The 12,500-nt window shown below is 40.0% G+C and overlaps 2 protein-coding genes across 2 annotated transcripts in view; one reads left to right on the top strand and one right to left on the bottom strand.

The window, feature by feature from the left end:
• The window catches only part of unm_sa1614 (un-named sa1614), a 24,110-nt gene extending 18,837 nt beyond the window's left edge, over nucleotides 1-5,273 (top strand). Inside the window, exons 28-29 of the mRNA XM_034139186.1 lie at nucleotides 3,064-3,189; nucleotides 5,061-5,273. Of these exons, the coding sequence (XP_033995077.1) occupies nucleotides 3,064-3,189; nucleotides 5,061-5,135 (201 nt within the window). The 3' untranslated portion in view covers nucleotides 5,136-5,273. The remainder of the gene's footprint in view (nucleotides 1-3,063; nucleotides 3,190-5,060) is intronic.
• A 2,261-nt stretch (nucleotides 5,274-7,534) lies between these two features.
• st3gal8 (ST3 beta-galactoside alpha-2,3-sialyltransferase 8) lies at nucleotides 7,535-12,405 on the bottom strand (the record flags this gene model as incomplete). The annotated part of the gene is given in 3 exon segments (XM_034139184.1): nucleotides 7,535-11,414; nucleotides 11,935-12,054; nucleotides 12,360-12,405. Coding segments are annotated over 3 exon segments (334 nt in total), but the record flags the coding sequence as incomplete, so codon positions are not given.
• Nucleotides 12,406-12,500: the final 95 nt, after the last annotated feature.

Here is a 12,500-nt window from a genome sequence, read left to right as displayed (position 1 = left end):
TGCACAAACTTATCTCGTGCCCTCATTGGTCATGTGCACGTTCGTATGTGTTGGAGGAGGGGCTCTATAAGGAAGTGGCAGATTTTCTCCGGTTGTGTATTTTCAAATTCTAGCGATCTCGAGCTGGTTTCTCCAAAATTACCTACCGCACCTTTAAATCTTCATAACCGTAAACTCCCTTCAAAGCACTTATAATCAAGAGTTCCCCTGGGGGGCTACATATGGGGAACAAATGGGGAAGAAAGAAGAAAAATAAAACTTGATGTTTTGAATGTTGTACATTGTGTCTTTTCTACAGTTGCATAGCAATTATTCGCTGTGCTTGGATGTCCCAATACTCTGTATTTTTTTTTTTTTGTCAATTTATTGAACATGTCATAAACAAAACATACAACAATAATAATAATATATATATATATATTCTCTTTTTTTTTTCCCTTTCTCACTCATAATAATAATTATAACAAAGTACAAAAAAATAATAATACAAAGAAAAAAAGAAAAAAAAAGAAAATAATAATAATTCTCAAATAGTCTCTGTCATGTTCAACAGGGGCAAGAAGAAGCTTCAAAAAAACTTTTCTGGTCTTACCCCCTCTAGCATACATTTTCCTTATAAATAAAATATTAGATCATCGTCATCAGCAACATGTTTGTCTTGTTAATTTGTTTGTTTTTAGTTTTTTTACAAAACAATCAGAAAGAAATTACTTTTACAATTACAAGAAATAACAAATGGGATTGTACAGGTCCTGTTCATAACCATTAATGATTTGGCTCCTAAATAATACTTTCAGTGCATCATTACAGTTATTCCACACACTAACACCTTTTGATGAGATGCAATGAAGTTTGGCATTCGTTCGTACGGGTGTTTTTTTTGAAAATGCAGTTTCCTCTCAACATGTGCATGCTTTCTCTCCGTGTGAAAAGTCCCTGGATATTATGAGGTAATTGTTGATTTGCGGCTTTGAACATAATTTGAATAGTTTTATAGTCAACCAGGTCTTGTAGTTTTAGTGTTTTTAGTTTGATAAATAATGTATTTGTTGGTTCTCTGTACGTAGTTTTATGTATAACTCGTATGGCTCTTTTTTGCAGGATGAAGATAGGATGTGTATTTGTTTTATATGTGTTCCCCCAAACTTCCACACAATACATCATGTATGGAAGTATGAAGGAGCAGTACAGCATAAACAAGGAAGCTTGATTAATTAGGTATTTGGCTTTATTCAGAATTGCTATTGATTTGGATATTTTGGCTTTGATATAGCTTATATGTGGTTTCCAACTTAATTTATTGTCTATGATTACTCCAAGGAATTTTATTTCCGATACTCTTTCTAGTTGGACGCCATTTATAGTGAGTTTCTTCTCTGTATTGGTCGATCGATTCCCAAATATTATGAGTTTGGTTTTGCTTGCGTTCAATGTTAATTTATTTTGGTCAAACCAGATCTTCCTCCTGCTCAGTTCCTTTTCCATTGTGACCAATAGCTGTTCTAAATTGTCCCCACAGCAGAGTAGACTTGTGTCGTCTGCAAAAAGAATGGTTTTAGTCGTTTTTGATACTTCACATATATTGTTAATATACAGAATAAATAGTAATGGCCCCAAGACAGAGCCCTGCGGCACCCCACATGTAACCTGCAGTAGTTGTGATTTATGGCTTTGTAGTTCAACGTACTGTTCCCTGTTATGTAGGTATGGATAGCCATGATAGTGCAACACCTCTAATGCCATATATCTGTAGTTTTTTTATTAATAATTCATGGTCAACCGTGTCAAATGCTTTTTTAAGGTCCAGAAATATCCCTATTGCATATTCTTTCTTTTCTATTGCCTTAGTAATGTGTTTCATAAATTCTATAACTGCAAATGATGTGGTTCTGTTTGCTCTGAAACCATATTGTTGTTCATAGAGTATGTTATGTTTGGTGATGAAGTCATTTAGTCTTGTATAGTAGATTTTTTCCAGTATTTTAGAAAACTGTGAGAGCAATGAAATTGGTCTATAGTTTGACAGTACATGTTTATCTCCAGATTTATGTATTGGGATGACTTTAGCAGTTTTCATTTTATTTGGAAATACACCGGTTTGTATTGACTGATTACAGATGTGAGTTAGTGGTTTGGCTATACATTCAATAATGTTTTTAACTGTATACATGTCAATATCATGACAGTCTGTAGACCTTTTACTCTTAAGTTTTTTAACTGTGTCAATAATTTCATTTTCATCAGTCCCTCTTAAGAATATAGTTTCCTTCACATATATATCTTTACTTTCTACACCTTCACTACTACCAGTATTTGGAATTTCCCCAGCTAGACAAGGACCAACATTGACAAAGTACTTATTGAAATCTTCAGCAACTGAGGTCATGTCATAAATTACTGTATCGTTTTTTGACAGAAAACTGTTTGGGTATTGGGCCTATCCATTTCCTTTTTTAATAATGGTATGTAATACATTCCATGTGTTTTTAATGTTATTTTTTTTATCCTCCAATAATTTGTTGTAATGATCCATTTTGCTACATCGTATTATCTTTGTTAGTTTGTTTTTGTATGTCTTGTATTTTTGTTCAGCCTCTACTGATCTATTCTTTAAGAAGTCTTTATATAATTCATTTTTCGTTTTACATGCATTTAATATTCCCTTAGTGATCCATGGTTTTTCAGCATATTTTTGTTTCACTATTCTCTTTACACGAGGACAATGTTTTTCATACAGACCTGTATTTCCTGTTCTCAGTAGTGGCAGAAGATGCCCAATCTTTTATTTATGTTGTAGTAGTACTACAATATAAAAAGGGTTAAAAACTAAACAAAAATGTTAAATAGGTTTTACTATTATGTAGATTCACCATTGAAACCACATAACAACACTCCAGCAGTGCCTTAGAAACCGCCCTCAACAGCTGATCAGCCCCAAATGAAAGACAAAGGTTCCACCTCCTACTGATGCCTAAGCAATCATGATGAACATTTATTTTAATTCATATTTATTATTATCGGGACATATTTATTATTATCGTGTTTTTTGCTTACCTCCACCAGCCTCGGGGTGCGACGAGCCGCCGGGTGGAGGCGCTGTACGACTGCCAGGCCGACCACCACGATGAGCTGAGCTTCTTTGAGGGTCAGGTGCTGGTGGTCCTGGGCAAGGAGGATAGTGATTGGTGGGTAAGTATCAGAAACTTGACTCTGATTGGTACTCCCATTGGCCTACTTCAACAACTGTGAAGGTGCTTTTTCCACTGGCCTCGTGATATACATAACGGGTGTTTCTCAATGTCGAGGACGCTTGCTTGGTAGCACATGTCTTCCGAGTCACTTGCTTCAGAAGCGAGGCAAGAATCCTTCCTAGCCTCGAAAACGAAGAATTGTGGAACAGGCTAACAGAGCTGAAGCCGGATTTTCCTAACCTGGATATGTTTGAGTTAGCTGGTTGGCCCAATCCAAAACATACGCGCTCTCGCTAAACTGTACTACGACGCTGGTTATCAAGTGGATCGCTTAAGCCAGCCGTGCCCTATCTAGTTAGGTGCGCGTTCACATGAAAGGGGTGGTATTTGGAGCATTCGACCAATCTCAAACATGGACAAGCGTACTGACAGCGCAGCGTCATACTTCCTGAATGGAAAGTGAACTTTAATATTAGTCAAATATGAAGAAGTTAAACTTTAAACATCCATGACTTAAACACTTTATCCAGGATATAAGCCACATAGCTGCACCTGCAAGGTGAATACAGCTGGTAAAAGAAAAAGTGTTTGAATGCGTACATTAACAGGTTTATGATATCACTGCCCCGTCCAAGACACGAGTGGATCTGACTTTAATTACATTTGACTCGAGTGTTTCGTCAACTTAATGTGTTGCTTAAAATAATACTTCTGCATACAGTATGTGACACTGTGAGTGTTGCACGGCCAGATACGGCTCAAGAAGCTGACTCAGATAAGGAAATATATGATACATTATGATGTGATATGATATGAATGATAATGGGACACATCGACGTCTGCACTCACAGTGCCGCGGACTGTACTTAATGTTACTCTGATTCGGTTACTTATGTCGTGGCAGATATTTAACGCTAATGTTATAATAGTCAGATTGCTCTGAAGATGGGAGGGGATATTCTATTAATTTTCACGTTCACACAGTCAGTTGATTTTTGCCGGCCGTCTTTCCTGCAACGGCAGTTTTTCTGTATTTCCTCTATCCTGTAATATGACTTGATCGCTTTAAACTCCGCACACGGAGCTCTGATTGGTCAGCAGGCGGTGCTTTCACTGAGTTGATCTCTTAGCCTGCAACCTAACCTCCTCCCGAGGAGGTTAGCCGCTCAGCATAAGTTGCCATGGAGATCTAGCCCGCTAAAAAGAGAACCAGCGTCGTAGGACCGGAAAGCCCGAGTTTTCCCTGAAGTTAGCCAGCTAAGCGAAAATCCGGCTTCATAGTTCAGGCCTCTGGTGTGCAGGTGTGCGTCATATGCGAGGCCCCGCCTTAAATGGAGTGCGATTTCCGCCAAAGATTTGGAAATTGGTCCGTGTGCAAAGCATTGTGGGGATTTTAAGACCGCGGAGTCTACACATGTGCAGCCTCGAAATTTCTCGCTACGAAGTACGCCGGCCTCAGTAGAATTCCAAGTATGCTGGACATTGGAACAGTCCTTCGGCGGCACTCGATGACGTAGTATGCTTGAAATAGTGGCTTTGGAGCAGCCTTCTTCGACATTGAGAAACACCCAACATGTCACTATGGTAAAGTACACAACAAAGATGGCAACAGCTCAGATTTCTTTAAAGAAAAAATAAATACTTAATGACCAAACCTTTAAAAGTGTTAATTTCTCCTGTTATTGCTTTTTTTTCTTACTTAGTTTGTTTTGATATGATTATATTCCAATCTAATCCAATCAAAAATGCCTAAAACTAATATATTTTTTATCTAAGGAGTAAAACCAAATCTAAATTTGGTGTCAAAATGAACATTGTTGTATGGAGTCCATGTTCACATTGTAATCACGTGTGTGAATGTGTGTGCAGCATGGTTACATAGAGGAAGAACCGGACCAGAGGGGTTTGTTCCCGTCCTCCTTCGTCCAGCTGCTCTCAGACTGACCTGGACCAAACCAACAGAACCTGGACCCATACAGATCCAGTCCGCCTGGAGAACCAGAACCTGGACCCGTACAGATCCAGTCAGCCTGGAGAACCAGAACCTGGACCCGTACAGATCCAGTCTGCCTGGAGAACCAGAACCTGGACCCGTACAGATCCAGTCTGCCTGGAGAACCAGAACCTGGACCCGTACAGATCCAGTCAGCCTGGAGAACCAGAACCTGGACCCGTACAGATCCAGTCTGCCTGGAGAACCAGAACCTGGACCCGTACAGATCCAGTCTGCCTGGAGAACCAGAACCTGGACCCGTACAGATCCAGTCTGCCTGGAGAACCAGAACCTGGAACCCAGGGGAACCAAGGAAGCAGAACCCCAGGATTGTGTCCCTCTGCTTCTCCCAGGACCGGACTGCTTCCTGTGATGACCAATGGTCCAGGCACAGTTCATGTTGTCACAGCAACCAGCGGCTTTTGTTGCCATGGAGACATTACAGTTGACCTTTTCCGTGAAGAATCTGTATGTAGCTCGGGTCATGTAATAATGTCGCACAAACAGGTCAGCGACGATTTAAGTCTAATGTTGACCGTGCTATTATTTATTTATTTATTTTTATTATAAAATAATATTTTTATTAAGCACATAGGTACTACACTTCAAAATAAAACAATCCACTGGACTTTTATTTTGAAGTGCAACTGAACCACTTTTTTCTGTCATTTACTTATTTTAATATATTTATGGAGTGGTGCAGGAATAAGTCCTAAAAATCTGAAATGAGTTAGCAGTTTAACAGTTCAGGTTCCCTCGTCACAAATTCAATGGGTTTTTAACGTGTTTTTTGTTAGCTGCCTGAAGTAAGGCAAGTGGTTAGCACAGGCTAATTAGGTTTTCACATTTATTTCTCCAACATAAAATGCGTCACCCCACTGTTGAATGTCTGAAACTTAAATGTGTCTTAAAGATGTTGGTTGGATAAATCCAATTGGCTTTTTGCCGCGGGATCTCTTGCGATGCTAACTTCTGGGTGGGCTTACAAAGTGTATCACTGCACCACTCCATGGTTTTTCATCCTGTGCAGCTCTTCTGTCCTGTCTCAGGCTTTGCCACCTTCGAGGGGCAGGGCTTATCAGGTCTGACAAGGGCCAGGGCGGTTCTGGGAGCAGGGGTCTAAAATTGGTCGAGAGCCTCCACTTGACAAGTGACCAGAGCACAAAGGATTGTGGGATAGTGAAGACCAAAGGGCTAATCTGATCTAAAATCAGGTAACTCTGCAGGAGGCGGAGCCTGAAATGAGACTCAGCTGATTCTCGATGTCTGAAGATATCAAACACCTCAGTAAGCACAGCAGGTACTGCTATCATTTCACAAAAACATCTGCTCAGTTTCTCATAAAATGCGATCTTTTCACATTGAAATATGATTTTTCAGGCTAATGGACACATTTTCTTGTAAATAGTACATACACCTTAATAATGTGGTCGACTGGTGCAAACGCGCTACAACAGCCTAAGGCTGCCTTTACACGGGAACGTTTGCATTTATGCACAGTATGCGTTTTTTAAAAAGTCTTCCGTTCACACGCATTCGTTTAATTTAACGTGTCTGTTCACACGAGACCGCTGGAAACGCTGTAGTACATATGCCGGGACTGTAAGTGGCGCTGTAACTTCCGCCACAAAATACACCAAAAGCAGCGAAGAAGACCCCGGAGCATGGTTGCCCTTCTGTTTATGCCCCGCGGTGGATTTAGCAACATGTAGTAGTTCATGTAATTCTCCATGTCCACTTGTTGCTGATGGTTGTGGTAGAGGAGCTGTAGATGTTGCACTAACATCTGTAGCATGGTCAGTAGCAGTAGCACTAGCAGTAGCTAGTGACCATGCTACAGCAGTGAACAGCAGAGATGGGGAGAGGCGGGGCTATGGCTTCATCTATGGGGAAATTATCGAATAGAGGCGATTACACGGAGCCGTTTGACCCCCCAGAGCGTTTTGTTTGCAAATCTATCCACCTTGGGACCCGTTATCGTTTGTGGGGTCCGTTTCTATCGTTTTGTTACGGCCTCGTGTGAATGAAAGGGCTATACGCAAGAGAAACTATGCGGATACAACCTGTTTCGTTCTCGTGTAAAGGGGGTCTAAAACTCTTCCATCAGGAGAAACGCGCTAGTTTCAGAAACGATGCAGATAAAAAAACACAAGTGTGTCAAAACGCATAAATTAATCCTGTTTTAACAAGAAACGTATATAATAGTTTATAAGTAAACTAGAAAAAGTATTGTGTTAAAGCAAAACATGTTTGTAGTCATCAGAGAAAAATATTGAATTGATTGATATATGATGAAAACCACATTTATTATTTGGTATCTAGTGATAACAATTAAAAAGTCAACATCTTGTACTGGAAACTGAGCAAATGTTTATTTTTATCATGGCGGCAGAAATAAACTGCCAAGGGGACTTTTATAGACATCTTCATCAGTGTTAGATTGTGCCAACATGTACCTCCAGAACCTTTGGAAGAACAAAACACACGTACTTTTCTTTCATTTTATTCAAAGTGACAGTGGTGTTGTTTTGAAAGATCACAGTGCTTCTGTCTGCAACTACGAATGAATCAATGATCAGTAGGTTGTTTGTTAAATGAAACTGAAATGTCCTTTTATCAAACAGTCACAGTTTAAACATGAAGCGCTGATTAAAGCTATGATAAGTGAACATACATCATGATTGGTTTATTTGATTTAATCGGCACCTTCCAATTCCTAGTGGAAACATCTAAATTCCCGGACTGCAGGAAGACTATTAATAAGCACAACTTTGGATTTATACTCACAGCAAACTTGTCTTTCTTTAGTGTGAGGAAGTACATCTTTTTACTACAACTAAAGTCAGCAAACTCCAAAACCTTCCCTCCGGATGTGAAGTCCAGCTCAGGACTCTGGATGGCTGCTGCTCTGTCATTTAGCTGCTGAACGTCCCTCATAAAGTGGATTATTTCCCAGTTAACCAGCAGAAGGGTTTTTTTTTATCGGGGAGCCATCAAAGTGTTAAATCTCTGCAAAAACTATAAAACAAGCAGCAGATGTTTCAGATTAAAACCCAGCTTGAGAAGACTCAGCAGATGGGTTTTAATAGAGCATTTAACTGCAGCCAAAGTGAGCAGCAGAGCATCCGCCTCCAGATAATAATTCAGCATCCATGATCATATAGAGCCCTCAGTCTGCTTTAAAGTGCTTGTTGGATCGTCTAAAAACCCACTCTCCAACAGCTGCATCTTACACAGACTCAGATATTTTGGACGGCATTCAAGGACGCAGTGAGATGCTGCCAGGAGGAATATATGACGGCAGGATTTTCACGCCACACATCCTGGCCTTTAGACGTTGCATCAACAAGTTAGTTTGAAGCAGACTGAGCTTTGAAACGATTTCACACTGGCAAGTTGGTCTGAATCTGGAAATGGAGCGCCAGAAAAACTAACATTTACATTTGTCCCAATCCAATACATGGTTAACCTGAGAGTCTCAGCCAGGAAACCTATAGTCCAAATTTGTGGCATTTTAAGCATAAAACAAGAGATTAAAAAGCTGAAGTTTTGACGTACTGCTAACAGAACAGAACTAAAGGCAGAGCACTGAGTTTAGGGTGATAATATACTACATGTATGGCTGGTCAACGCTAGTTGCTCATCATTTAGCTGCCTTTTTAAAAAGAAAGACAAATATTTGAAATGCAAATGCTCAATTTAACCCCAAATCAAATATTAATTGAGATGCATATACACGATAAATGTGTTTCTGTTCCTTCCCAAAAGCATTAACATAAGCTACAAAAAGGCTAAAATGAGCTAAATTAAGAGTTACAGTTTGTGATATCTCTCTTTAAAAAGTCAACATGTGTGTCAATAAAAATAAAACAAATATGACAAAATATCCGTTAATGACTTTTTTCCACAACAAAAACAAAGTGAAACACCAATTTAAAAGTGACCATTAAAAACAACACATACAATCTAAATGATAACGTGGAAGACTGATAAATTGACGAATAAATTAATAACAGTTTGATGTGTATTCTGTCCAAATTATACTTTCTTAATATGGATGGCTGATGGATGCAAATTACTTAAATGTTCTGCATATTATGCTGAATTGTCCCCATCATACAAAACAGAAATGCAAAGAAAATGTCCATTATCAATCTGAGACGGACAATGGAACTCAGATTCAGACTCAAACTTCCCCAGTGTGAAACGTCCTGAAACTTCTCAGTGTAAACGAAGCCACAAACATTCAGACGACTGTGATTGAAAAACAGCAACAGTTTTTGTACATTCACAGCACAGGTGTGACAGCGCGCTGTCGTCTCCCTTTAAACAGGAAGTTCCTGCTGGACCGGTCGTTCCGTCTTCATTCATATGGTTGGTGATTTTTTTGGTTGGACTTACATTGCACTACTCTCCCTCTCGTCCATGCACCACCCACACTGGTGGTGTTACTGATTGTTTGACTTTGTTAAGTTTTGTTTAATAAATCTTTAGTTTAGTCTTGCACTGTCTCCTCGTCTTTGACTCAGAAGAGTTACATCACAAAGTGAAACAGTCTTCAACAACAAAGGAAGTTATGTAAAGCTGCAGAGTTTAACATTGTCGCTTTTCATTAACTTTTTCAGCTAGTGGATCTAAAAAAGTAGTCCCTTAAAACATTAAACTTCTGTTTTGTGAGTGAAACCGCTGAAAACGGCAGACTGTTGAATCATCATGAAGGAGTTTAAACACAGGCTGAGAACCTCACACAGGCTCCTCCCACTCATTGTCTCCAGTTCCATATATGGTCGAGACGGGAAGCATCATTGGCTTACATTCCAAAAATGTAGACGTTAAAAAACACGTAAAGACTTTGTCCCATTTCCAGTTAAAGTCTGTCCGGACAGAGACACCCTCCGGATCAGGACGGTTTGTTTCATTCAGAATAAATGGGTGGATTATAAATGATAGAAAATAGAAAAGAAAGTCTTTGTTGGACAGAGAAAGCAACAACATGGCCCTTTTGTGCCTTTTCTTCTTAAGGGAAAAGTGCTTTAATACAAAATAAAAAAAGAGGTTATCCCTGTATAATATCTATAAAATCAAATCAAATATATAAAGTCTGTGGTTGTTTCCCCGCTTAGAGCACAACTTGTGTGGTCCATCCTCGCAGTCCCAGACAGCAACATAAGGTCTGTTTAAGCAGTGGAAGGTCCCGCAAATCTGTATTTATGTTCATGTTAAGCTGGATTTCAATTAAACCAGCGAGAGGGAGGAGATCTAAGCTGCATCCTTCAAGTGGAAGTGGCAGGTTTAGCTCCTCTATCCTGAAAGGCTCCATCCACAGGTAATCCAGGTATTCAACAATGTCAATACCAAACAGCGGCTTCAATCCGGCATTAGTGGATTTCTGACTCAAGGCAGACGTGGTGATTGATGTGCAAGAAGTACAGGTCTGACTCCTGTCCGAATCCCAACAGACACATCTGGCAGGCACATAAGGTCCAGAGTTGATTCCGATTTTAGCACAGCTGGGAATGCAAAGACACTTTCAACTCCGCTGGATACCAGACGAGATGTAGCTGGTTCTCTGTCAATTGAGTGAAGAGTGATCTGCTGAGTGAGCAGAGGATCCTTCAGTCAGCAGGTCTGTCTGTGGGTCAGTCAGCACTAGAGCTGCAACAATAGGTCAATTAAAAATAATAGCTACCTTTTTAGATAATCAATTAATCCTCAAAGTTATCTTTAATGCCAAATATTAATTAATTAAGAGTTTTATATTTAATATTAAACTGAAAATCTTTGGGTTTGTACTGATAAGACAGGTAAAGAGATCACCATGGACAGAATTTCACTATAAATATTGGCATTTTGTAAACCAATCAGCTAATCAAGACAATGAACTCCAGTTTTATGTTGGTCAGTCCATCAGTCAGCACGTCTTTCAGTCTTTATTCATGTCAGTCCATCAGGCTGTGGTCTGTGGGTCTGGGGGTCAGTGGGTCTGGGGGTCAGTGGGTCTGGTGGTCAGTGGGTCTGGGGGTCAGTGGGTCTGGGGGTCAGTGGGTCTGGGGGTCAGTGGGTCACAGATGCAGACTGATCTTGCCCTCTTTGGCCAGCTGTTGGATGATCACTGTCTCGAAGTCGGCGCTGTGGACGCCGGTCTTCCTGAAGGCTCCAGCGTAGCGGTTCTCTTCCCAGTAATGGTGCCAGTTCCCCTGCTTGTCGGCGCCGTAACCGAACACGGACACCTGAACGAAGACAGGAAGTGATGTCATGACATCATGATATATAGTAGTAACTTTATTGTAAATGTCATGGTATAGTATGCAATAAAAAGCTATGAATGGTATGGCATTACATTGTTATCAAAATGTCATAGTATAGTTTGTCAAAAGTCAAAGGTGACATAAAAAAAGTTACGAGTGTGCGAGTTAAACCATATCCTTTGTATGTGATTTAACTCTGCTCCTTCTTGCAAGAATAAACTAGAACCTGATTATTGATTCTCAACCTGGTGTAGATTGATATTTTCCTAACGTTTGCCATAAAAAGTCATGGTATAGTATAAAAAGTGTAAAACATCATAGTATATAGTATGTCACCAAAAAAGGCATAATATAGTATGTCATTTCAAGGTTATATTATAGTTTGCCATGAACTGGAGGAAAGTGGTCATCTTAGGGCAGGGCATATTGAGGTTCTTTATCTTTTAAATGCTATAACACAGTTGTGTGGATCATAGCCCCCTGAAGCCCTCGCCCCTCCTACCTGGTCGCAGGTGTGCAGAGCGAAGATGAGGGCCAGCATGCCGGTGGACGGGTAGCGCCCGTGACCCTCGGTCCAACGCTCGTGAGCGTACTTGAAGAACACCGGGTTCACCACCAGAACCTGCACACAGTGTTACCATTATGATACATATGAGAGTGTTCACAGGCTTTCTGGTGTTTATCACATATTGTCTTAAACTTGCAGTATCATCTGTGTGATTATACAGATGATAGGGTGTTCTGGGTGACATTTTGGAAACGCCCACATGTATGAACATATTTTTCAGTTATTGAAACCAGAAGTGAAAAATCTAATAAAAGCGTGACACTTAAAAGCAGAAGTCAAAACTTCTTCTTAAGGGCGGAGGCAGTAGTAAAAACAACAACAGAGTGTAATCAGAGAGCATGATGGAACATTTATTTGACCTTGTCTTTATCAGCCTCCACTCGTTCTTTAACCCTCATGTAGGTCCTGGAAACACAGACACACAAATAAATACTGGTCAGAGTTTATGTCAGGACTGTATTTTAGAAAATACAGTACCATATAAAATATATGGAACATTG

The sequence above is a fragment of the Trematomus bernacchii genome, unplaced genomic scaffold (assembly GCF_902827165.1).
Source record: "Trematomus bernacchii unplaced genomic scaffold, fTreBer1.1, whole genome shotgun sequence".
Lineage (NCBI taxonomy): Eukaryota > Metazoa > Chordata > Actinopteri > Perciformes > Nototheniidae > Trematomus > Trematomus bernacchii.
The sequence above is the reverse complement of the archived record's forward strand: the minus strand, read 5'-3'. Positions and strand labels throughout refer to the sequence as shown.